Source organism: Sus scrofa, chromosome 3 (genome assembly GCF_054392235.1).
Source record: "Sus scrofa isolate SSC_HxYL_T2T_F1_AM1 chromosome 3, Sscrofa_HxYL_maternal_Yorkshire_Landrace_v2.0, whole genome shotgun sequence".
Taxonomy (NCBI): Eukaryota; Metazoa; Chordata; class Mammalia; order Artiodactyla; family Suidae; genus Sus; species Sus scrofa.
The window spans coordinates 92,959,553-92,985,534 of record NC_139385.1 but is presented as its reverse complement, the minus strand read 5'-3'; the positions used below and the strand labels follow the sequence as shown (position 1 = coordinate 92,985,534).

At 39.2% G+C, this 25,982-nt stretch overlaps 2 protein-coding genes across 31 annotated transcripts in view; one reads left to right on the top strand and one right to left on the bottom strand.

The window, feature by feature from the left end:
- The window catches only part of PUS10 (pseudouridine synthase 10), a 69,283-nt gene extending 50,349 nt beyond the window's left edge, over positions 1–18,934 (bottom strand). For 4 of the 30 annotated variants that reach the window (XM_085019181.1, XM_085019187.1, XM_085019169.1 and 1 more), the window contains exons 1-5: positions 18,565–18,736; positions 15,086–15,233; positions 13,956–14,188; positions 11,889–12,152; positions 10,800–10,886 (exon numbers count right to left, since the gene is read on the bottom strand). Coding sequence is in view for 16 of the 30 variants with exons in the window: in XM_085019169.1 (XP_084875295.1) it covers positions 10,800–10,886; positions 11,889–12,032 (231 nt within the window). In the remaining 14 variants the exon portion in view is untranslated. Of the gene's footprint in view, positions 1–10,799; positions 10,887–11,888; positions 12,153–13,955; positions 14,189–15,085; positions 15,234–18,491; positions 18,737–18,844 lie in introns of those variants that run through there. The other 26 variants (XM_085019182.1, XM_085019190.1, XM_085019168.1 and 23 more) reach the window with 7 other exon arrangements.
- A 312-nt stretch (positions 18,935–19,246) lies between these two features.
- Positions 19,247–25,982, top strand: part of PEX13 (peroxisomal biogenesis factor 13) — a 33,607-nt gene continuing 26,871 nt past the window's right edge. The window contains exon 1 of the mRNA XM_003481205.5: positions 19,247–19,376. Within this exon, the coding sequence (XP_003481253.1) occupies positions 19,285–19,376 (92 nt within the window). The 5' untranslated portion in view covers positions 19,247–19,284. The remainder of the gene's footprint in view (positions 19,377–25,982) is intronic.

The following is a 25,982-nucleotide window of genomic DNA, read 5'->3' as shown; positions in this document are numbered from 1 at the left end:
AGGATGCCTCATGTTCTTAACACACCTTGCTACCTCTCAACCAATGGTGGATTAGCCACATCAAACTTTTCTTTCTTGTTGCCTACTCTACTTAAACTTAGCTGGTTCAGACCAAGAAAAAAGCCAAGCCAGGAAGTAAACAAACTCATCTTTAAGCATTTAAATGTATGTCTGAATACTCACCAATCAATACTCCTGAATCCAATATATATTATATTATTACATGGTTTTTAGAATTAGCTTTGCTCGTACTCCTACTTCGCCACTGCATCTCACTCCCAGGAATATGAGTTGTTTTTCCTTGCTATAAGCCTCAGTAACCTCAGGAAAGGAACTTGCTTTATTTGTTGGCCTTCCTGTACCTGTACCCCCTAAAACTGAGTAATTAAACCATTCAATACCTCCTCTGACTCTCTCACAGATGGGCTTCAGACTGTCCACTGTAACCAGAACTTGGGTTCTATATAGACCTTGACTAACTGCATGTCACTCATCCTTTCTCCCTTGGTATACATGACCTAGCTGTCTATCGAATAACAGAATCCCAAACGTGTTCTCACGTCTAGTCCTATGTTCCCCCTGACGGAGGAGCTCTGCCTGGATTTATCACTCTTTGTCCCTTGATCCTCAGCTATGTTCTTGAGTGCATGACTTAACATGTACAGTAGTTAAGAAAAGGCAATGCCCACAGAGCCAAGGTAGTTAAGTAAATAAAATATACAGACATCTACAAGAAGGAGATGATGTGGATTAAAAACAAAGGAGTAACATGAAGCAGGGAGACACACCCAAATTCCAATACACATGACACACTGGGCAAACTTTGGTTTTCTCCTCTTCAAATAAGAATCAGTGAGATGATTAGTGAAGTAATCCCAACCTATAAGACTGGAAAAAAAACAATCCAAATATATCCTCTTCCCAATTCACAGATACTGGCAATCTGTTATACTTTCAGCAATTAAAAGGTTGGGAACTCCTGGATTCTTCATCAGAGAGCCTCAGTAGGTTTTAATGGATTTACACCAGGAATTGTGGCATGACCAAAGCTCTGACAAATCACAACCATATATGTGTAGGTCTCCTACAGATCTATGATTCTGCAGTTCTAATAATGCAGACTCTCAGATTTTTGGTGGTATGCTCACAAAAGCATGCTGTTGGGGTTACCTCTTAAAAAAGGTAAGAAGATGGGTTTGAGTTCCTGAGTATCCTGTGAATGGTTTTAAAAGGTGCAGTCCCCAACTCATTCACAGTCTATTGGAAGATCTTAAAAGGCAGAGACAACGACAATTTTGCATGTTTTCCAGTACCTCATTCAGCAACCTTGTAAAAACGCTTTGCATGGACAAATGCACCATATAGGGATAGAAGCAAGTTCTAACTAACTAAACAAACCAAAAAATAGGATCACAAATTCTGAGAACTCTTTGGTAAGCTCAGAAAGTTTGTTGATTGAAGTGAACCTTAAGTTAGTATTAAATAGTGTGTAAGAGAGAACAAAAACTGATTTAGGCAGGGTGTTTTTCATTCAAAATAAAAATTGAGAAGTCATGGAAAATGAACAAAAAGTAGAAAATATGCATGTTAAATTAGAGAGTGGGGTTAATGAATGAAGACAGCCAGTTCAGGTCTGCACACACAATATGAACTTGAAAGCATACCCCTCTGCACTTGAAGTCAAAGCAATTTCATCAAAGTCTATTCTATGAGCTAAACATAATTAGAAAGAACATTTCCCTTTAGAAAAAATAAGAATATCAATCAATTACAGAGGGGAGAAAACTACTGGAGTATCCAATTAAGAAAGATGCTAGGGTAATGACAAGGAGTTTAAGAGGCCCTTATACACAGATGCAAAATTTTGAGTATGTGCATTTTTTTGAAAAGTTTTATCTCTTTTTTCTCTTTTCTTTCTTTCTTTTTTTTTTGGGGGGGGGGCCATACCTATAGCATATGGAAGTTCCCAGGCAGAAGGCTGAATCAAAGCTACAGCTGCTGGCCTACACCACCACAGCAACAGCAGTTCCGAGCTGAGTCTCAGACCTACAGCAACGCCAGATCCTTAACCCACTGAGTGAGGCCAGGGATTAAACTTGCATCCTCATGGATACTAGTTGGGTTCATTTCCAGTGAGCCACAACAGAAACTCTTCTTGTGGGGGGGGGGGGCAACATCCATGGCATGCAGGAGTTCCTGGGTCAGGGATTGAACCTGTGCCACAGCAGTGACAATGCCAGATCCTTAACCTGCTGAGCCACCAGGGAAGGCCTATGTGAATTTTTAGGACAAGGGAGTCATTGCTTCCTTTAGATTAACGAGATAATGATCCCAAACTGGTTAAGAACCCACAGAATCCAAATTTTTTCTGAATACCCATTTGTCAGAATTTAAGAAAAAAACCAATTTTGTAAATACAAACTGCTACCACAGAAATGGAACTGCCTTTATTTTCGGCTACTTTTCCAGGGCTGTGTATAATTTATAGCACTTAGTGCAAAGCATGGAAATATCGTAAAGTATAACAAATGAAAGGACTTGACAAGTAAAACCCAGACTATATTAAGTTGCATGTGGAGAAGGAGGTGTTTCATACAACCAAAATAACAACATTTAAAGGACATTAAATCCATTCTAAGTCAATGGTGCTGCTCATCAAGAGGGAACAGTAAGGCAAACTGATGGTACAATATTGCCCCCTACTGGACTCTATTAGTAAAGATAAACCTCAAAGAATGAACAGGACTTCAAAGCCTTTATTTTTAAAAGGCCCTAATTGGCATGCTCTGTTCCCCTAAATACAAGTTTAGCCTGATATTAGCATAAGTCTGGGTCATTCATTCTATGGTAATTTTAGTATAGCAGTAATTTAATGTGACAGGAATTCAGAGGAATCAATCATCAATATAAGGCAACAAAAAAAACTATATATTTTTTTATAAACTTCCGTAAGATCTTGAAGTTTGAAAAGGCTGAACAAAGTCTCTAGTCTAACCAACTATATGGTGCACAGCTTCCTTGTCTATATCTCTGCCAAGTAGTTGCCCAACCTTAGCTTAAACATTCTGGCAACAGAAAACACACTACTCCCGAAAACAGTCTGTCCTGTTCCTGATAATTCCTTACAGCTGAAAATTATTTCCATCCTGTTTCTATCTCTCCAGGAGAAAACCCCTCAAATATTTAAGGAGAGCAAATTCATCTCACTAAATCATCTATCCTCCAAATTAAATAATCCAAGTTCCTTTGGCAGCAGTTCCTATGACCAGGGTTCAGATGTTTCCACCATTGCGAATGCACACATCTCGATGTGGGTGTGTGTTTCTATTGCTGTGATAACAGATTCCTGCAAACTTAGTGGTTTAAAACACATTTATTATCCTACAATTCTTTTTTTTTTTTTTTTTGTCTTTTGTCTTTTCAGGGCTGCACCTGTGACATATGGCGTTTCCAGGCTAGGGGTCTCATCGGAGCTACAGCTGCCAGCCTATGCCAGAGCCACAGCAATGCCAGATTTGAGCCGCATGTGCAATTTACACCACAGCCCATGGCAATGCCGGATCCTTAACCCACTGAGTGAAGCCAGGGATCAAACCCGAAACTTCATGGTTCCTAGTCAGATTCGTTTCCACTGCACCACAATGGGAACTCCAATTATCCTACAATTCTTTAGATCAGGAGCCTGACAGTGGTCTCATTGGGTCATCAGGCCCTCATTCCTTTCAGGAGGCTCTAGGCTAGGACCTGTTTCGTGCCTTTTCTGGCTTTTAGATACCACTAATTTTCCTTGGCTTGTGGCTCACTTCCACTATCTTCGAACTAATTATACTGCATCTCTCTGACCATTCTTCCAGAAGCACCTTTTCCTCTTACTCCAGCCTCAGTCAGGAAGTATACTCTTGAGGACTCACATGATTAGGTTGAGCCCACCTAGAAAATTAAGGATAATTTCTCTATCTCAGCATCCTTAATCTTAATTATATCTGCAAAGCCCTATTTTTTCATGTAAGATAATACAGTCCTAAATTTGGGGCATTAGTGGATGGACTACACAAAACACTTTCCCATTTGTACTTGTTCCTCCTAAAGCAGAATATTTCATCTGAATATGACATTCTAAGAATGGCCAGGGCTGAGTAAATAAGGATTATCACCTTCATTTTTCCAGATACTACAGTACTGGACTAAAATCCAAAGAGGTTATCTAATCACACCCATAATTCTCACTGGGCAACTAACTAAAACCTCTAAGCCTTGTCTATAATACTGCTCTTAAGCCACTCCTGCCTCATACTTTGTCAGTTGTTTTTCTAAAGCCAAGGATAAGAACTTATGTTTAATCAGGTTAAGTTTTATCTTGTTAGACTCTTCCTCTTCTTGGGATCCTTTTGGGTCTCAATTAACATTTAAAACGTATCCGCTATGCTCTCAGCTCTGCTTTGTCATGCACACTTGTAGTGAGTGTTCCTCACCATCCCAAGTCCCCTCATGGCTGACAGAAATCATGAGCAGGACAAGGTATGAGGAAAGTTCTGCTGCACATCAGAAATCTCCCTGAAATTCCACGATTCTTGATTTTCAACATGTATACAACTTGTCAAGGGGCTACGAGGCCCCATCTCTAAAGATCACAATTTAGGAGCTTCAAGACAAGGCCTAGCAATCTATTTTCAACACCTTTCCTCAAGTGAGTTTCAAGCAGTTGATCTGCAGAACACCTCTGGAAAAACATTGTCCAGTTTGATACCAATCATTAATCAGCTCCTTTGGGACCAAAATCCACCCAACTGTCTTCATATCCTGCTCACATTTCCTGTCAGTTTTAGGAAGCTATCATGAGGAAAGAAACCTGGTCAAATGACTGGATGAATTCCAGTCATACAACTGCATTTTCCTGTTCTCCCAGTCCTACTAGCCTATAAAAGGAGGAGACGACACAGACATGATTTATACTTAACAAACGTGTTTGGTGTATTGACAACTAGGTTTTCCTTATCCTCACTGCCCACAGGTTACTGTTTAGTTCCTGATCTAGAATCTTGCCAGGCTTTTAGAGTTAAGCTCACCAGTTAGTAGTTAACAGAACCAACTTTCTTCATCTTTGGAAAATTGGAATTGCCCCTGTCTGTCTCTAGTCATTTGGAAAATCTGCTTTTAAAAGCTCTCAAAGGTCATGGAGGCTGCAAGCTCTTTCAGAATCTATTCTGGGGAGTTCCCGTCGTGGCGCAGTGGTTAATGAATCCGACTAGGAACCATGAGGTTGCGGGTTTAATCCCTGGCCTTGCTCAGTGGTTAAGGATCCGGTGTTGCCGTGAGCTGTGGTGTACATTGCAGACGTGGCTCGGATTCCGAGTTGCTGTGGCTCTGGTGTAGGCCGGCGGCTGCAGCTCCAATTCAACCCCTAGCCTGGGAAACTTCATATGCCGCTGGAGCGGCCCAAGAAATGGCAAAAAGACAAAAAAAAAAAAAAAAAGAGAGAGAGAGAGAAAATAAAACAATCATTAAAAAAAAAAAAAAAGAAAGAAACTATTCTGGAATGTAATTCATCCAGGCCTGAACACCAGAACCCATTTGGAAATGCTTGACCATGTGGAGATTTCGTTCTCCCTTACCTATGATCCTTCTACCCTTTTCAGTTGAAGGTCATTTTCCTTGACAGAAAGGCAAGGAGCAAAATAGGATTTTCAGAGTTCTGCTTTCTCTATAGCATCTATCAACAACATACCCTCAGTTCCAAAAGGCAGATCTAATCCCTTTCATCTCTTTCTTGCTCTAAACATAACTTTAAGCGCCCCAAGTCTTCCTTAGCAATTCTTACAAGCCTGACCTCACTAGGGATTTTATTTTCCAGCTGCTATTATTATAGAGCTAAGCCTTCCTTCTACATTTGCATTAATTTGACTTCACCTTTCCTATCTTCTTTTTTTTTTTTTTTTTTTAAAGAAATTGATCTCAGAGTTCCCGTTGTGGCGCAGTGGTTAACGACCCCAACTAGGAACCCTGAGGTTGCGGGTTCAATCCCTGGCCTCACTCAGTGGGTTAAGGATCCAGCATTGCCATGAGCTGTGGTGTAGACTGCAGACACAGCTTGGCTCTGGCGTAGACCAGCAGCTACAGCTCCAATTAGACCCCTAGCCTGGGAACCACCATATTCTGCGTGTGCAGCCCTAGAAAAGACAAAAAGAAAAGAAAAAAGAGAAGAAAGAAAGAAATTGATCTCAGGTTGGGAAAAAAAATTAACTGTTAGTGTTGAATGATATACACATAAGGGTTCATTAGGCTAGTCTTACTACTTTTGAAATTTTCCAAAATAAAAAGTCATACAAATATATAAATACAAATATTGATGTAAATATAGAAAGAGAAAAAGGGAGAAAAGAAAATCCCCATTTCTTCTTCACTGGGATGAATTTTTCTTCCTAAACTTTCTTTTACTGCTTGGGATCACTTGGTTTTGTTTGGTTTGGATTTGGGGGGCCACAGCCGAGGCATGTCAAAGTTCCCAGGCCAGGGACTGAACCCATGCCACAGCAGCAACCTGAGTCACTGCAGCGGCAACACCACATCCTTAACCTGCTAAGCCACAGGAGAACTCCAGGATAATCTGGTTTTAACTAAAGTCTGAATCGCACTTTCTCTGAACCTCTCAACACTTTTAATTTGTCTTCCATCCCAGATTCCTGCAACATTTTTCTCTGACTTCCTTTTCTTTGGAATGTTAGAAGTCTACCTATCAAAAGTCTGGTATAGGGAATTTCCTTGTGGAGCAGAAGGTTAAGTATCTGGCATTAAAACTGTAGCAGCCAGGGTCACTGTTGTGGTGCGGGTTCGATCCCTAGCTTGGGATCTTATACATACTGCAGGTGTGTCTACACACACACTAAAGTCTGGTATATACTTTAGGTATGCCTGTTTCTCCTTTCCTATCAGGAATACAAATTTTAAAAGGTTAACACCTTTTCATTTAGGAGTATATTAGTTCCCCCATTATCCTTCAGGACAGTGGTTCTCAAAGTGTGGTCCTTGTACCAGCATCACTAACATCACCCAGCATTTTTTTTTCTTCTTTTTATAGCCGTACCTTCAGCATATGGGCTGGACTAGGGTTCGAATCAGAGCTGCAGCTGCCAGCCCATGCCACAGCCACAGTTATAGCAATGCCGGATCTGAGCTGCATCTGTGACCTACACAGCAGCTTGTAGCAACACCAGATCCTTAACCCACTGAACGAAGCCAGGGATTAAACCCACATCTTCACGGAGACTATGTCAGGCTCTTAACTTGCTGAGCCACAACAGGGACTCCCAATCCAACATTATTGTTAGAAATATAAATTCATGGGTCCCACTGACCTACTACATCAGAATCCCTGGGGACAGGGCCCAGGAAACTCTCTGAATGACTCTGACACATGCAAAAGTTTGAGAACCACTACTTTAGGAAAAGAAACCGTTCCATGCAAAAGCTGGTAAGACAATGTGCTTCAAACCAAATGTGACTTCCATCAAGTGCCTGGACACTGGGAGTTCCTCATACTACTGAAAACCTTTGTGGCTATCTTATTCCTGCAGCTCGTCACCTCTCCCCTTAGCCCAGGAGCATATAGCACACTTCCACTCCTATGTCTATTCTGTTTCTCTTTTTATGCTCCCCTAGATAGTGTTCAGCATTCTTCTACTTGGCAGGATCTCAGATTTCAATGCAAGTACATTATTTCTTGCCATATCACAATATTACATCTCTCCTTCTAACAAATCTGAATCTTGTAAAAAAAGACAGCTTTCCATAGTTGCAGTCAAATGGTAAGGGCAGTTTCAGAAAGTCACCAAGTAGCTAAGAGATATTTATTATTCTCTCTTATAATCAACTTTATTTTACGATTCAAATTTTGTATGCTGTTATAAAGGCCTCTAAGTATTGTGTCCAGCTAGCTTCCATATTGTTGTCTTTTGTGAATCCCTAGATACAGACTCCATTTATTCTTCTTACCATGTTTTTACTGGGTGTCTAACAGGGGTTTGTCATTTAATTTGCTTGTTTTTCTCCTCTTTAGCAGGGTTAAGTCTGTAACTGTTCAGCTAGATCAAGTAGGTCCTAAGGAAACCGCATATAGGAGCTGTACTCCATCCCTCCCTCCATATGCTCCCAATCTCAGTGAACGTGATGATGACTATACTAACTGCAAACTTTTCTTCCTAAGCTTTTAAATTAATGCTCTTATAATAATAAGTAAAAACTATAGCTGTAGCCAGAAAGGGATTGGTAGGACCAGGAATATGGAGCAGTTAATATATATTTAACAATTTGATTTTTTTTTTAATCTTTTACTTGAGGTCATTTCTTTCCTTGGTTCTTTTGTAATATATCTGCGATCATAATTTTCTTCTTGGGAAGTGGGAAGAAACAGAATAATTTAAATTGACTTCACTGTATATTCCACTCTGAATTATGAGATAACTATCATCAATCAATTGCACATAGATTAATAGTTTATTTTACACACAAATAAGTTCTAACTTTTACAAGGTATAAGTTGAAAAACCACAATGTAGAAAAAACATGGGCAGTAGAGAAGCACAAAATTTATGTTCATAATACAGAATATTCTGAAGATGCGTAGTTTGTTTAAATAGGGACGAGTAACAAACAAGCTAACTAGTTTGAAAAGCAATTTATATCCAGCTTGGCTTGCATACCGTATCTCAACTCCAAAGTAATAAAAGATGGCAACAAAAAGTAAGTAACAAAACATAATAATAAAGGAAAATGACAAAGTAAACCATAAACACAATTTGCTGAAAATTTCTGGGTTGTGAAAATAGTATACTGCATATAAAACAGCGAACTTGTGAATAATTATTATTCTTAAGAAACGAATGGGTAAAAATATATTATTCATTAATACAAACAAAAACAATGAGTCACTTAACACACTAAACTGTGGAAATACATTAATTCTCCAATAACTGAAATAGTCATATATTTCTGCTAAACAAGTTTAGTGGTTAAAATCAGTTATAAAAAAGCATGAAGAGTTTATGCAGAATAATTCTATTTTTTAAAACATCATCTTCTATTTCTAATACAGAATATAAATACTTCTTAAGTATTCAAGAAATTTTAATATTGTTAAAGTCATTGGATAAATGGTAAAAATGGACAATACAAATTTTAATGTAAAAATAGAAACTGAGAAGAATTTGGTAGTCAGATAAATAGCTATACTTCGAAGATATACTTGTTATCCCTATTTTTGTTATCAAACACCGAAACTTTCTGTTGAATCACTTAGCTTCTGGAAGTCTGTTTCTCTCTACCAAAATTGGACCCTAGAGACGATCTATCAGAGAAATGCATTAATAACTGACTAGAAAATGGCTTTAAGTGTTTAGAAACCTCAGTATATCATCATCATCTCCTTTGCTCTTCTATTTGCTCAGTTATCTTATCATCAACAGAGATACTACTTAAAATCATGCTACTCTTTTCCACTTCCCAGGTCTTCTCACTCTATCATTCTATCCAGCTTCAACAAATTTTTTTTTTTGGTCTTTTTGCTATTTCTTGGGCCACTCCCGCGGCATATGGAGTTTCCCAGGCCAGGGGTCTAATCGGAGCTGTAGCTGCCAGCCTATGCCAGAGGCACAGCAACTCGGGATCCGAGCCAAGTCTGCGACCTATACCACAGCTCACAGCAACGCCGGATCCTTAACCCACTGAGCAAGGGCAGGGACCGAACCCGCAACCTCATGGTTCCTAGTCGGATTCGTTAACCACTGCGCCACCACGGGAACTCCTAACAATTCTTAAGTCAATCATTAGCCTTTTAGGGGCGAATAAACATACTCACCCAAAGAAAGTGATGGTGTAAGACTTAAGGTAATGCTTTGGGATTCTTGAGGAAAGATACCTCATACATATAAATGGGTGTGTCTATAACTCATTGTTATATTTTGAGATTACAGAGGTCATTCTCCCTATTCTACATTTAACAGTATTAACAAAGACAGTTTTATATTTTCTTTCGGCTTTTTATGACCACACCTGTGGCATATGGAAGTTCCCAGGCTAGGGGTAGAATTGGAGCTGTAACTGCTGGCCTACACCACAGCCACAGCAACTCAGGATCCAAGCTGCATTTGCAACCTACACCACAGCTCACAGCCAATGCCAGATCCTTTACCCACTGAGCGAGAGCAGGGATCGAACCCTCGTCCTAGTCAGGTTTGTTACTGCTGAGCCACGATGGGAACTCCAGACAGTTTTGTGTTTTCACATCAGTTTCAGTAATGATGACTATTATTTTTTCACTTACCAAAAGAAAAAAGTTAAAATAAACATGAGCCTATTTTTCTCCCTTTTCCCACTGACTAAGAGGTACCACTTTTTATCTTTTACTCTGGAAATAGAAGGCTCATCATAATCAAAATGACCTTATCCTAGGACCATTATAGAACACACATATCTGCCCCAAAAGATCTCTGGAGTCCTAGTACAATCTTTCTCTAACCAATATGCTTCACACAGAGCTAATGCTCAATCAATGTCCACTACTGAATAAGAACCTTTAAAAAAGATGGCAGTCCTGTGATGAATAAACTAACTTGAACCAATAATTCCCTTTTTCATCCATTCACTAACTATTAAACAGCAATAATAATGTAATGCTTTCAATCATTCAGTAAGTACATAAAATGTGAAAAATATAATATGGTAAGGAATATTTATATTTCCCCATTTTTTGAGAAATTTCTATTGTGTACTTTATGTATAGTTTTAGGCATGTTAAATGACCTTACCTCTCTTACAGATAGTTGTGGTGGGAAGGAGACTGAAAATACCAAGTTGGTGAATTCAAACCCAGAGGCCTCAACCTTTTGGCACACCTAAAAAAGTATTATATAAAATGTATTTTTTATTACATTAAAAAGTATTACATAAATTCCAAGGAATTGCTGAAAATTTTGCACTTATCTTCATAACATGAATTTTTTTGTCCAGGAGATGACACTGCAAAACTTCTATCTTTGATTAGTAAACTCTCACAAACATCCTGAAATCAAATATTTGCCAACTATACCCTGAAGACTGATAGCACAAGGTGCCAAAGCAGCCAGGACTCACCCACAAAACAATCTATTAAATATCAAAACACTTTTCCATTAGATTACCTAATTCAGAAAATATTTTAAACAAAATAAAGCCAAATACGGCACTTTTGACACCTAGAAACAAAAGGCAATCTCACCTTCAATCATGTACCTTCCACAAGGCTGCAATAGTTGTCTTTTCTAGATATACAACAGACATGACTAAGAAAGAACTTTTACTAACTCCTTAGCTATGTTAAACAGCAAAGGGGAAATTGCTGTATTTTTGTTCAGTTGAACAGCACTCATAACTGAAATACAGGGGTACTTATTAATTTCCAGGCAGGGTGATAAAAAGATCATTAGAGAACAGTAGGCTTTTTTTTTTTTTAAGTTAAGAAAACATTCTAATGACCGACTTGTGTGAAACAAGATGAAATGAATGGCACTCTTCCTTTCGGCACAAGAATTCTAGACCCTCAAACTGAAAATCTTTATGTATTGCACATTAATAGGAAAGTTTACCTTTTTGGAGTTCCTTCCGTGGCTCGGCAGGTTAAGAACCGAACCAGTATCCATGAAGGTACGGGTTTGATCCTTGGCCTTGCTCAGTGGATTAAGGGTTCAGTGTTGCCTCAAGCTGCAGTGCAGGTCGCAGATGGGGCTCAGATCTCAAGTTGCTGTGGTTGTGGCATAGATCAGCAGCTGCAGTTATGATTCGACCCCTAGTCCGGGAACTCCCATATGTCACAGGTACGGCTCTAAAGAGAATAAATAAATAAATATTTTAAAATTTACCTTTTTAATGAATGCTTTTTCACAGAAATCTTGAAGAATTCCTAGGCACACATTGCATACATTTAAATTTGAGTTCTTGGAAGCCATGCTTCCATCTTCAATAACTGAGAGCTTTCCCTCTCCATTTTGACCCAGATTATCCATCCCATCAATTCCATCTTCAAGTTCTTGCAGTCGAATTTTCTTGGGAGGTGGGTTTGGAACTTCTGAAGCTAATTCGTCATTTTCAGTTTCCAGAAATTTTTGTAGTTCATTGAGCAACTCCTGGAAAGTTAATTTAAAAAAAAAGTAAAGACCCTTTGACAATGTCCTTAAGGGTAAGATGAAGCATGAAAATTATGACTATTACCGACTTATACAATGCTGATTTATATCAATTCTGGAGCAACTGACTAATTTTATTAGTCAGCTTTGGCTTTCTGGGGAATTTAAAAAAGAATTACCTAATTGGTATAACTCTTTCAAAAAAGTTTCAGGCGTTCCCATTTTAGCTCACAGTAATGAACCTGACCAGTATCCACGAGGATGCTGGTTCAATCCCTGGCCTCACTCAGTGGATTAAAGAGCCAACATTGCCATGAGTTGTGGTGTAGGCAGATGCGGCTCAGATCTGACATTGCTGTGGCATAGGCCACCAGCTGCAGCTCTGATTAGACCCTTAGCCTGAGAACTTCCATATGCTACAGGTACAGCCCTAAAAAGAAAAAAAAAAAAAAAAGTTTCATATATCAGTGAAACTGAAACCCTAATTCTGAGACAGAAAGTTTCCATTAACAAACATTAATTTGGTTTGTAGTTCTGTTCTGAGGGTCATGGATCATTCACTTGTTAATTTCAGTAAAACAAACAAACCAAAACGAACTTCAATTCTAATTACTAATAGAAATGCAAATCGAATTTCCATCTTTGCTAGGTTATTTAATAATCTCACAGTCACTAAAACCTGAAATCTGAAAAGTTAGACAGATGAGAAGTCTATTAAGTAAAAATAATTTCAAGGCAATTTACTAAACAAAGGTAAATGGATGCTGGCAATGCAGAAATTTGGCATCATAATTACAAACCACTTATAGGCATTAACTGGAAAAAACTGTCTACAACATTCTAGTTTGCCTAATTTCTGTCACTATGTACTGGAACATAAAAAGTGGCATTCCTTTGAAACCATTTTCATATTTCAGATATTCCACTGATCTAAATGTTCAGAGGACTTTTCCTGTTTTGTCTAAATTAGGCAGGTTTTATTATTCAGTTTTTGAATAAACATCCTTTCAAAATTTACTCAAATTATGGGAGTTCCCGTTGTGGCTCAGTGGTTAACGAATCTGACTAGGAACCAATGATGTTGCGGTTCGATCCCTGGCCTCACTCAGTGGGTTAAGGATCCAGTGTTGCCGAGAGCTGTGGTGTAGGTCACAGACGCGGCTTGGATCCTGCGTTGCTGTGGCTCTGGTGTAGGCTGGTGGCTACAGCTTCGATTAGACCCCTATCCAGGGAACCTCCATATGCCGCGGGTGCAGCCCTAGAAAAAGACAAAAAAAAAAAGAACAAAATTCACTCAAATTACAATTTACTGACTTTAAAGAGAAAAACCTTTCATGCAAATTTAATTCATTTTACTAAGACATCAGCTTCCCCATTAAATCTTTAAAAGGGAAATATGTACATATTGATAATATACACAGATGTATATTATAGCCCACACAAATATGGTTATTATTACCTAAGATATATTTTGTCAATATGATACATCACACAGATATATGTATAACTACATGTAGGAATAAAAATACCAAAATACATTTACCAAAAAAAGTCCTTAGATATTTTCATGTTAATTTACATAAAATGATACAAACAAAAGTTGGTAGTACTAAGGCTCTTCATGTATTTTAAATTTTATAACATGTATAAAATAATAAATTATAATGTGTTTGAAAAAATGAGTAAGGAGAGTTACACAAAATCATTACTTTATAGTTATAATGTGTATAAATGCATATGCATGTATATATTAATCATCATAGCATATGTACCATTTCCAGTTTTCAAAGTGTTTTCACATACTTTATTAGTCACTGTCCCTTAAAATCCTGTGAGGTGGATGTTATCATCATTCCCATTTACAGAGGAGAAAACTGAAGCTGGAAAGTGGTGGAACTGGGATTCAAATCCATGTCTTCTAGCTCCAAATTCTAGGCTTTGGATTCAGATAGAAAGTTCATATCCTAGCTTGCTCACTTAATAGCTGTGTAACTTTGGGCAGGTTGCTTAACCTCTCTGTGTCTCAAGCTCTTCATCTGAAAATAGAGACAATCATAGTATGTACTTACCTAATAGATTATCAGGATTATATGAGAACTTGATATATAATAATGCTATATGAATATTGGATATAATTATTATTTCTAAAATAATAGAAACAGCTAGTACATAGGATAAATGATTGCTATTGCTAACTCCTGGGCAATTTGTAAAAATTACAGGAAACTGAGTGTGTGTGTGTGTATTCATACTGTTTATATAAGCACATATTTACATGTATACATATAATTAATATCTGCCTATGAAAAAGAACATCACTATTAGAATAAAATATATTTCACAAATGTTATATATTTCATGTGAAATATTTTAATAGAATATTTTAATAGATGTCAAAGCTCTCTATATATTACCATAAATGTCAAAGATCTCAGTATATTACTTTTGTTATCAATAGCAGTAAATGGTGATAAGCCTTTACTTCTAGAGAGTTGCAAATACCTATTTGTAAATACTAATGGTAATAAAGAAAACAGAAAAAGAAAAAAGGCAACCAACCCTCAATGTTTCACTTAACAGAAGATCTCAGGACTACCACCGCCTTCTATTCCATCTTACTAACATCTGGTGGGAAGCACTATTTTGTGATATTCTGTCTAGATATTCTTTAGGAAAGGTCTATGCAAACATTAAATGCACCAGGGAATCACTCCACAAAGATCCCACTACATTAAATGGTAGCTATAACCACTTAAGAAGGAGCTTACATTTATACAGCAATGGCAATTCTAAAATTACCATTACCAGTAATTACTTTATCACAGTTTTTTAAAAATTTAATAAAGAGGTATGAATAGATACTTGCCCTCAAATATAAAGGTACTGATTTTGAAATAGAGACCCTTTCTTAACTTGAAAAAGAAAGAAAATACCTTGTAGGGAAGTTTGTATGGTGCATGAACATCCACACCACAGAATCTGAAGATGCATCTTGCACAGGTACCAGTACTAAGCAACAACTGGGCCACATGCTTGTTTTCCTCAGTTAGTGGAAACATATTAGATATTAAATAATTAAAACTAGAAAAAAGAAAAAAGAAAAAAGAAAACAAATGAGTATCTTTTGTGTTTTACTTTCACAGACAAACAAATCACCTTTAAGGGAAAAAGTAGTTTGTATTCGAAAATCACTATTTGGTACTCTCTAATAATGTTCCTTTCATTATATCTATATTGAAACATAAACTTGAAGGAAATTTATAGATCAGGTAAAAGTTAGGACTTTAACATTCTACATTATGATAAAGTACATCCACATAACTAAATCAAAAGAAATAAAAATAATCAAAAATGGTTGTCTCTGAGGAGGGTAATGAAAACAAGAATATATAATGTAATTTTGCTTTTTATTTTGCACCTTTCAGGGTTATTTGAGAACACAGAGTAGTACATTCAATAAACTTTCCTGTTAGAAATTATAAATAAATTTGCTAGGAAAAAAAAAATTAGGTCGGTCTTTGTTATATAATACTTGACTGACCTTGGTGATAGATAAGGAGTCAAGTATTTATAACAAATTGATTAGTATATTCAAAAACATCAATCTGATGAAATAACCACATGACAACCATTAGCAAAATGAGAAAAATCTACTTTCATGGCCCAAGTAAAAACTCTGACAAAAACAAAGGTAAAATATTTTAGAGTAGTTATTGTCTAAAACAAATTGCTAGTTTTTACAGTTTGAACAAACTCATTTAGAAATAAATACTACAGGAGTTCCCAACGTGACACAGCAGGTTAAGGACCCTGCATAGTCTCTGTGGCGGCACTGGTTTGACCCCTGGCCTGGCTCAGTGGGTTAAGGATCTGGCATTGCCACAGCTGTAGCAAAGGTCGCAGCTGCAGCTCAGATTCAATCCCTGGCCTGGGAACTTCCATTCTCCTTAGGTGTAACCAAAAAATAAAAATAAAATAAAATAAATAAATACTACACAAAGAATGGGGAGAAATCCAACATACTGCTCTTGCTGCCAGGAAGAAGGTGTACTAAAAATTAAATTACCTAATCATTCTGTTTGGAAAAAATCACAAACACAAGATGTTCTGGTTAATGGATTAGCTCACATCACTATAAAATGAGGTTATATAAAATTAGTGTTATTTTGTAAGACTATAATTGTGGGAGTTCCCATTGTGGTGCAGGGGAAACGAGTCCAACTAGTAACCATGAGGTTTCGGGCTCCATCCCTGGCCTCGCTCAGTGGTTTAAGGATCCAGCACTGCTGTGAGCTGTGGTGTAGGCTGCAGACCTGGCTCAGATCTGGCGTTGCTGTGGCTGTGGCTCCAATTCAACCCCTAGCCTGGGAACCTCCAGATGCCACGAGTGCAGCCCTAAACCCCCCTTCCCAAAAAAGACTATAATTGCATGATAATAATACTGTAGTCATACAACTAAAAGATTGCAGCACTTTTAATTTGTGCAGTTTCATAACTCAAATGAACCTGCTTAATATTTGCAGAAGGATGACGCTCTTAACAATAGCTTACTATGAAGAAGTGACTCTTAGAATTAATTTGTGTTTTCTAACCCTTTAAAACCTACTACTTGGAGTTCTCTGGTGGCCAAGTGGGTTAAGGATCTGTTGTCACTGCTGTGGCACAAGGACTCCATCCCCTGGCCCACAACTTTTGCATGCAATGGGAGGCCAAAATAAACAAACAAGCAAAAACAACCCACTACTTACCTGCAAGTTTCTAAATGTCTGTGGCCACTTATCAAAAGTAGATACTTGACACAAAATAATGACAAAGACAGATAGATAGTTCTATGGAACTCTTTACCAAAAAAATCAGTTCTGCAGGGAGGACTACAGAAAACTAATTGACTGTGGCTGGCTTCTAATTCAGGAGATTATGTGAGTTGGCAGGGAGGGTAAGGGAAGGAAATCAGGCTTGTCTAAACACACCAGTGAAACTTTCAGATACCTGAAACAGTGACTGAGGGTTGCCTAAGTAAATTTGAGCTCAAGAAAGTACAGAATATGTGGAGAGCAACCTCTACATAAGGAAGCTCTGTGATCATTATTATTTACATATGAATCTGAATCCCTTCCCCCAGCCCAGTCAGCTAGTTTGATGCTGAGAAGGGATTAGGATTCTTTGAGGAGATGATAATCAGCATTTAAAACGTATCCCTGATTGCATTCTCCTCACAGAGAAATTGTTCTGTCACTCCCTTTAAATTATCTTCTCCCGTTGTAAATAAACTATACTGCAATAAAACTTTTAAAAATGAAAAAAAATTATCTCCTTTCCATTAGCTAAGGTCAAGGATTTCATTTAATTGAGAATTAACCTTCAACACAGAGAAACAAATAAATCCTACTGACCAATAAATAAATCCATGAGTGAGTGCTTAAAAAGGGCAATTTGTATCAAAGATTTCCCTGGAGACTTAAGTTAAATAGTTGTATTAAAATGTATACTTCCCCCTCCCCTTGCTGGGCCTTTCCTTTAAAGACAACGTTTCTCCTGTAGTTCACTAGATTAAAGGTATCACGACAGTCAGTAAATGACACAGTGCAATCTCTTGGCTCTGAAAAGTTCCCAAACCTGTTCAGAATTACAAAACCTTGAGTAACTAACTGCAAGAGGTTTTAAAAAAACAAAACCCTCCTCCATATGTGTTAATAATGAAACTTATAAACCTCTCAAGATCATTTTCGCGTAGCAACAATCTAGCGACTTTTCAAGAAAGTTAACATTATTAGGAGAAAATACTTTATGCCTTAAGGCAGTTTCACCTTGATGTACTGCACTGAAATGACAGGCTTTTATAAGACATCAGAAATCAGTTGTTCCATATTAGATTTATTATCTTTGAAAGCAAGCCCTGAGAAATATACCCCATACTGTAAGGTTTTCGCTGTTGGTTACCTTTAAAATGTTTGCTTTTCGTTTACATGTTTACACAAAGAACTGGAACTTCTCATTGCAAAAGAACCTCTCCCACGTGTTAAGATCCCTACGGGGATGGAGTCCCTCTCCACAAACCAATGGCCCCGTCTCTAGTTTACCAGAGGAAAGGATGGATTTTCCTTTCTCACACGATTACAGAAACTACTGCAGTCAAGGAGGCAGCAAAATAACCAGGCTGAGTCTAATCCTGTAATCTTTTCGAACTTATTTCCATACAGAAGGGGGTCATTCTTCTTGTGGGGTGGGGGTGGAGTGTGGATTTCCAAAGGAGGCACTCCTAACTTCATTGCGCCACTGATAAACACTCAGCAGTGGAATCCACTCTAGATTTCTGGAAAGTTCATCCCCAAATCTAACCTCGAGTCTTTCCTGTGGCCAACCAAGCAAGCCTTGCTCCCCTTAAGTCAGGTCCAAGAAACTTCCGACTCACCGCCCTGCTACCAAAGCTTCTGCAGCTGGTGGGAAACGATCTCCTCCATCCACACCTCTCCAGAACCCTGTCCGCACCCCCTCACTTCAAATCTCCCCACCTCACCTTCTCCCACGACGCCGGAGCCTGAGATTTAACCCCTTCCAGCCCTCCAGTGGGAACGGGGAGGACTAAAGACAACGCACCAATTGCGTCTAGCAATTCTGTTCCCCGAGGAAACATGAGCTTTAGAAAGAAAGTACCAGCTGCTAACTCGAGGACTGAGTGGAGTCTCCCCTACCTGTTTGCAGGGAAATCAGTCGAGCTGCCACACAGACCGGCACCCCCCCCCCCCCGCCCCGCGGGGACAGGAATGCGTGGGGCACTATTCCCGGCTGGAGCCGGACTTGTCCCAAATAAGCTTCCGTGGGACTCCGATGTCTAGGATACTGTAGCCGCTGCCAGAAGTATCGATAAGCTCCTACCCTCATCGGGTTTAGAATGGAAATCCTTCTAGGTCAAAGAAAAAGAGAGCATTTCTTCCCCTGGATTAGTGGTATCCTAATAGACTGTAGTCCCAGCCGCAAAGCTCCACAAGTCACAACCTGACTGCAGAGACAGGCCGGGTGGAGGGTTCCGCGCTCTGCAAGTTGTGCCTTGCGCGCAAACGGATGGTGTCCCCGGGCCTGGAGAGTCCCGGCTCAGAGCCCAGTGCAGAGCGGCAGCCGAGAGGAGGTGGAGATGGCGTCCCAGCCGCCTCCTCCCCCTAAACCCTGGGAGACCCGCCGGATTCCGGGGGCCGGGCCGGGACCGGGACCTGGCCCCACTTTCCAGTGAGTGTTTGATTCTTCTGGCCACGAGTTTTGTGGGCCGGAGCGGGCACTTGGTAAGGGGCGGTTGAGGCCGTTATTAGGGGTGAGGTGTCCCCTCCCCCTCTCATCCAGTCCCCACCCCGCCCCCCAGCCTTAAGCGGGTCGAGGTGCTGCCGGGGCGCCAGCAACGGGAATTTCAGTGTCGGATAGTTGCTTCTGGCTCGGCGGTTTTCGGTAGCGACGTTTTCCAGGGGGCTTCTGGGTCCCGGGGCTTGGAAGAAACGGTGCGGCTGTTTCTTCTGTTTGCGGGACACTCTGACGGAACTGTTTGACTCTTCTACCTCCGCCACCCCTACCCTTCTTCCCCTTAAAGAGTTAGACTTTCGGTTCGTAGCTGCTCAGAGAGGCATTTGCCCAGCCCCGGTTTGATAGGGAACAAAGTCTCAAGCCTTTAACCATTTCTCAAGTTGGTGAAAAGTCAGCAGGTCACATTTAACGCAACTGGAGCTCAAGCCTATACACAGTGCATTCTTTTCCAGCTTACGTAAAGCAATGAAGTTTTGGAAAAGCAACTTTAAAGCAGGAGTTGAGAACTGAGGCCTATGAGTGGCCTTTGTGTGCTAGATAGAGTGTGATTTTTCTAAGCCTGTGAGATATTGTTTTGTTGTAATCAATGTTAAATAGATTTACAGCTCAAAAAAAGTTAAAATAGAATAAAAGAGGAAATTTCACAGCCTTGTGTGTTTTGTGTTGAGTAGATCTGGACATCTTAATTCAAGGAAGAAAAACTCGAATGTCAAATCCCTACTGTGGTAGGTTTACCTAAATAAAAATCCCCAACAGGGGGACACAGCTTTTTGAGGACATGGGTTAGCTGTGACAAAGCAATAAAACTATTATTTTCTCCTTCACACCCCCACCCACCCCAAATTCCCAACGCACTGGAATGTATTTCTGCTATGTTTTAAAATCTCGTAATCTTTTCGCTCAGCGCTTAGGAGCCCGACTAGTATCCGCGAGGATGCTAGTTCGATCCCTGGCCCCGATCAGTGGGTTAAGGATCCTGCGTTGCAGTGAGCAGTAGGTCGCAGATGCCTCTTGGATTCTGTGTTGCTGTGGCGGTGGCTATGGCGAGCAGCTGCAGCTCTGATTCCACCCCTGGCCTGGGAACTAGCATTTGCCGCAGGTGCTGCCCTAAAAAGCAAAACGAACAAAAAACTTGTAATCTCCGAGTTCCCGTCGTGGCTCAGTGATTAACGAATCCGACTAGGTTCGGCGTTGCAGTGAGCTGTGGTGTAGGTTGCAGACGCGGCTGGGATCCCACGTTGCTGTGGCTCTGGCGTAGGCCTTTGGCTATAGCTCCGATTAGACCCCTAGCCTGGGAACCTCCACATACCGCGAGTGCAGCCCTAGAAATGGCAAAAAGACCAAAAAAAAAAAAAAAAAAAAACTTGTAATCTTTTGTTAAGATGCTTGAACACAGTTGCTGCTTTACTCAATAAGTACGTAACAAGTAATAACCTTCAATTATGCTGTTAAGCTGGAGTGACACTTTCTGCTACCTTTTTTTTAATAAGTGGTTTGACTTTTTAAAAAAATTTGGACTGGCCTTTGGAAGAGAGAGATTTTATTGCATCTGTTAGAGTTCTGTTTATGTTAAATTAACCATTTTTCCACTTTCTAAGAAATATGAATTATTTTAAATATGTAGAGACTGGTAGAGAGTAAAATGATGAATACTTGTGTATTTGCTCCCAGCTTAAAGAGATATTAACATTTTGCCAGATTTACTTCAGTTTTTTAAAAAAATAAAAATTGGACCAGTTAAACCTTATCATTTTTTTCCTGCAGTAACTACTAAACCTGTTTGGTTTTTAGTATACACAAAGTTTTTATACTTTAGTACCTAGGTTGTGGTTACAATACATGTATATATATGTATTATTATTTAGTGTATATATATATATATATATATATATATATATTTTTTTTTTTTTTTTGCTTTCTAAGGCTGCACTTGCAGCATATGGAAGTTCCCAGACTAGGGGTTGAATGGAGCTGCAACCGACCTGTACCACAGCCACAGCAACACCTGATCCATAACCCACTGAGCGAGGCCAGGGATCAAACCCTCATCCTCTTGGATCCTAGTGGGTTTGTTAACCCCTGAACCACAGCTCCCTTAGTATATTTTTAAATTTTAAATAAGTATGCATCGTTTGAAAACTATTTTTCATATGTATCATTTGAAAACTTTTTCCACTAAGTATTATTTATTTTGAGATTTATCATGTTCATTCATATAGCTGTACAGGCACACCTGAGAGATATTACAGGTTGGGTTCTAGACAACTGCAGTAAATCAGATTTCACAATAAAGTGAGTCACATGATTTTTTTTTTTTTTTGGCTTCCTAGTGCATATAAGATGTTTATATTCTGCTGTAGTCTGTTAAGTGAGCAATAGCTTATACACCTTAATTTTTAAATACTTTATTGCTAAAAAAAATGCTAGTTATTATCTGAGCCTTCAGCCAGTTGTAATGTTTTTGTTGGTGGAGGGTCTTGTCCCACTGTTGACTGATCAGCATGGTGATTGCTGAAGGCTGGGATAGCTCAGCAGTTTCTTAAAATAAGACAGCAGTGAAGTTTGCCACATTAATTGACTCTTTCTTTCACAAACATTTCTCTGTAGCATGCATCACTGTTTGATTTTACCCACAGTAAAACCTCTTTCAAAACTGGAGTAAATCCTCTCAAATCCTGATGCTGCTTTATCAACTAAATTTGCATAATAGTGTAAATCCTTTGCTGTCACTTCAGCAGTCTTCATAAGCATCTTCACCAGGAATAAATGCCATCTCAAGAAACCACTTTCTTTGTTCACTCCTCATCCATTGAAGTTTTAACATGAGATTACAGCATTTCAGTTACATCTTCAGCTCCACTTATAATTTTTGCTCTTTTGCTGTTTCCACCACATCTGCAGTTACTTCCTTCATAAGTCTTGAACTCCCTCAAAGTGATCCTTGAGGGTTAGAATCAACATCTTCCCAACTCCTGTTAAAGTTGTTCTTTTGAACTCTTCCCATGAGTCACTGATGTCCTTAACGACATCTAAACTGGTGAATCCTTTCAGGTTTTCAATTTAGTTTGCCCAAATCCATTAGAGAAATCACAATCTATGACAGCCATATCCTTATTAGTTTCTTAGATAGTTAGATCTAAAAAGGTGAAATTACTCCTTGATCCAGAGGCTGCAGAATGGATGTTGTGTTGGTAAACAGGAAAACAACATTAATGTCATTGTACATCTCCATCATCTCTTGGGTGACCAAGTGCATTGTAAATGAGCAGTAATATTTGAAAATCTTTTTTTCTGAGCACCAGCTCTCTCAATAGAGGGCTTAAAATAGTCAATCATTCTGTAAGCAAATATGCTGTCATCCAGGTTTTGTTGTTCCAGTGAGAGAGCTCAGGCATAGTTGGCATAATTATTAAGGGCTTTAAGATTTTTAGAATGGTAAGTGAGCATTGGCTTCACCTTCAAGTCATTAGCTCCTAACAAGAGATTCATCTTGTCCTTTGAGGCTTTGAAGCTTGGCATTGACTTCCCTCTTGATATGAAATTCCTAAATGGCATCTTCTTCCCATAGAAGCCTATTTTGTCTTTTGAAAATGTCTTGTTGGGACTTCCCGTTGTGGCCCATTGAGTTAAGGACCTGACTAGTATCCATGAGGATGCAGGTTCAATCCCTGGCTTCCATCAGGGGGTTAAGGATCCGGTATTGCCACAGTTGCAGTGTAGGTCACAATTGCAGCTTGGGTCTGATCCCTGGCCCAGGAACTCCATGTGCCATGGAGCAGCCAAAAAGGAAAATGCTAAAATCTAATATTTTAAAATCTTTGCATATATGTTCCCAGGTGAAATTGGCCTATAATTTTCTTTCTTTGTATTATACTTTTCTGGTTTGATATCAAGGTTTTATAGCTCCAGGAGTTCTTGTGGCTCAGTGGTAACGAACCTAGCTAGTATCCATGAAGACATGGATTTGATCCCTAGCCTCACTTGGTGGGTTAAGGATCCCTTGTTGCTGTGAGCTGCAGTGCAAGTCACAAACATGGCTGGAATCTGGTGTGGCCATGGCTGTGGTGTAGGCCAGCAGCTACAGCTCTGATTCAACCGCTAGCCTGGGAACTTTCATATGTCTCAGGTGTGGCCCTAAAAATACCAAAAAAAAGAAAAAAAGAAAGAAAGTTTTGTGGCTACCGAAATTTTTCCATTGAGTCTAATTTTTATTCCTTTGTAGACTGTCTTCTCCTTTAAGATTTTACTTGGTAACTTAGTCCTCTGCAACTTTATTAAGCTCTATCTGGGTGCAAATATTCAGATATATATTTACATGTATATATTTTCCTCCTGAGCAGCTGCAGTATTCATGCTCAGTACCCAGTGTTCAGTCTGAGGAGTCATGTCCTTTAATTCAGGAAAACTCTCACCAGTCCTATCTTTAAATATTATTTGAGCACTGTTCTTTCCCATCCCTTCTTCTGGAACTCTTATTAAACATATCAGCAATAGTTCTGTTACAAGTAACAATATCTTACACTATGTGCTTTGGACTATAAAAACATTTATTGTTTAGTTGACAAGAAGTCTAGAGATCCGCTAACTCAACATTGTCATCTTGGGACCTACATTTTCTTGGCTTCCTTTTTCTCTGTCAGCTTTCTGACTGCCTCAGTCATCTCTGTTTTATTCTTGCTCTTTCAATAGGAATCATTTTCCCCCCTCTGACTGCTTTCAAGATTTTCCTTTTATTTTTTATTTTTTTTTTTCTGGCAGTTAAATTTTGGTGGGCTTCATAGGATACTTGAATCTGACTTGATGTCTTTCATTGATTTGAGAAAAGGCTTGACCATTACCTCATTAAATTGCTTCTGCCCAACTTCTTCCTTCCTTCCCTCCTTCCTTCCTTTTCTGGCCACCCCATAGCATACAGAGTTCCTGGGCTAGGGATCAGATCCAAGCCACAGATGCAGCAACCTCAGATCTTTAACCCACTATGCCAGGCCAGTGGTCCTGGTGTGTCTGAGGTATGTCCTGGGGCTTCAGAGACACTGCTGATCCTGTTGTGCCACAGTAGGGACTCCTCTTGGAGCTTCTGAACTCTCTTTTTGTCTCCTTAACCCAGAAAGTCTGTTAAAAGCTCTGCTTAGCTTCTCATCCTGTCAGCCATCTCTTCTGAATTTAGTCCTCTTCCCTTAAGAAATTTCTCAAAATGGAGTCTCTGGGTTTTATCTTTCTCCTGGATCTTTGCTCTCTAATTACTCAATGTCTTATTCTCTCATGCTTTAAAAAGATAATTTTAGGAGTTCCCATCGTGGCCCAGTGGTTAACGAATCTGACTAGGAACCATGAGGTTGTGGGTTCGATCCCTGGCCTTGCTCAGTAGGTTAAGGATCCTGGTGTTGCCATGAGCTGTGGTGTAGGTCTTAGACATGGCTCAGATCCCGAGTTGCTATGGCTCTGGTGTAGCCAGCAGCTACAGCTCCAATTCGACCCCTAGCCTGGAACCTCCATATGCCGCGGGAGCAGCCCAAGAAGTGGCAAGCGCGTGCGCGCACGCGCGCACACACACACACACACACACACACACACACACACACACAAGATAATTTTATGTTTTCTCTCTTTTCTAATTGTTTTCTGTGGTATGGTTGGTCTGATTATCTGTAGTGCCATTACTTGAGGTGGAATTCCCCAAGTCCTATATTTCCACTTGGTTCCTTAGTATAAGACAACTAATTTTCTTTGTGCCTCATAGTTCCAAGATGCCCTGTGGCTGTAGGCACTGTGTCTAAGACTTCTAATGGGATTTTTTTTTTTCATATTTACATGGGGTTTTTTTTTCCCATGTTTATTTCACAGATATTATTGTTTCATTTATCTCGTTGACTTTTTTATAATTTTGTTCAAATCTTGTTCTACTTATCTCTTTGACCATTTTAAACATATTTAGAATCTTTGTCGAGCTGTTATATAAAATAATTTTTTCCTGGAATGAATTTTGGTTTTTGTTAGTTTGGTGTCTTAGTATTTTTATTTCTTCTTGTTTGTGGCATTTTTGATATGTCCATTTTGAGTAGGAATTTTTGAGTTCTGTTGTCTCACCTTTCCCTTCTATTTTTAGTTCTATCTGACAAGTTTCCTGTTGTCTCTACCTTCCTCTCAGCACCCATTCTCCATGTAAGAATCTGGTATAAAAATTAGTGGCTTAGATTAACAATATTACAGATTAAGTCCTTGGGTTAGTCATTAACCTGTTTCATTTCCTGGATTTGAGGCTTTATGAGCATCTTCCTCCATTAGTTCTGTAACTTTCTAAAAATCCAAAAGTGTTGTCAGCAAATTTTATAATCTCTTTTACCACTGTCAACAAATTATTATGAGCCAAAGTGGTGTTTCCCAGTCCCCAGCCTCAACCAATGACTTGTTGCATTTGAGTGGGACACTTCCACTCAGAGCTGCTTCACCAAAACCTGAATATACTACCCTATTTGGTGGTCCCCTAACCCTTTTTAAAGTTTTGTTGCCTGTTTTATGATGTGATATGATCTGAGGTGA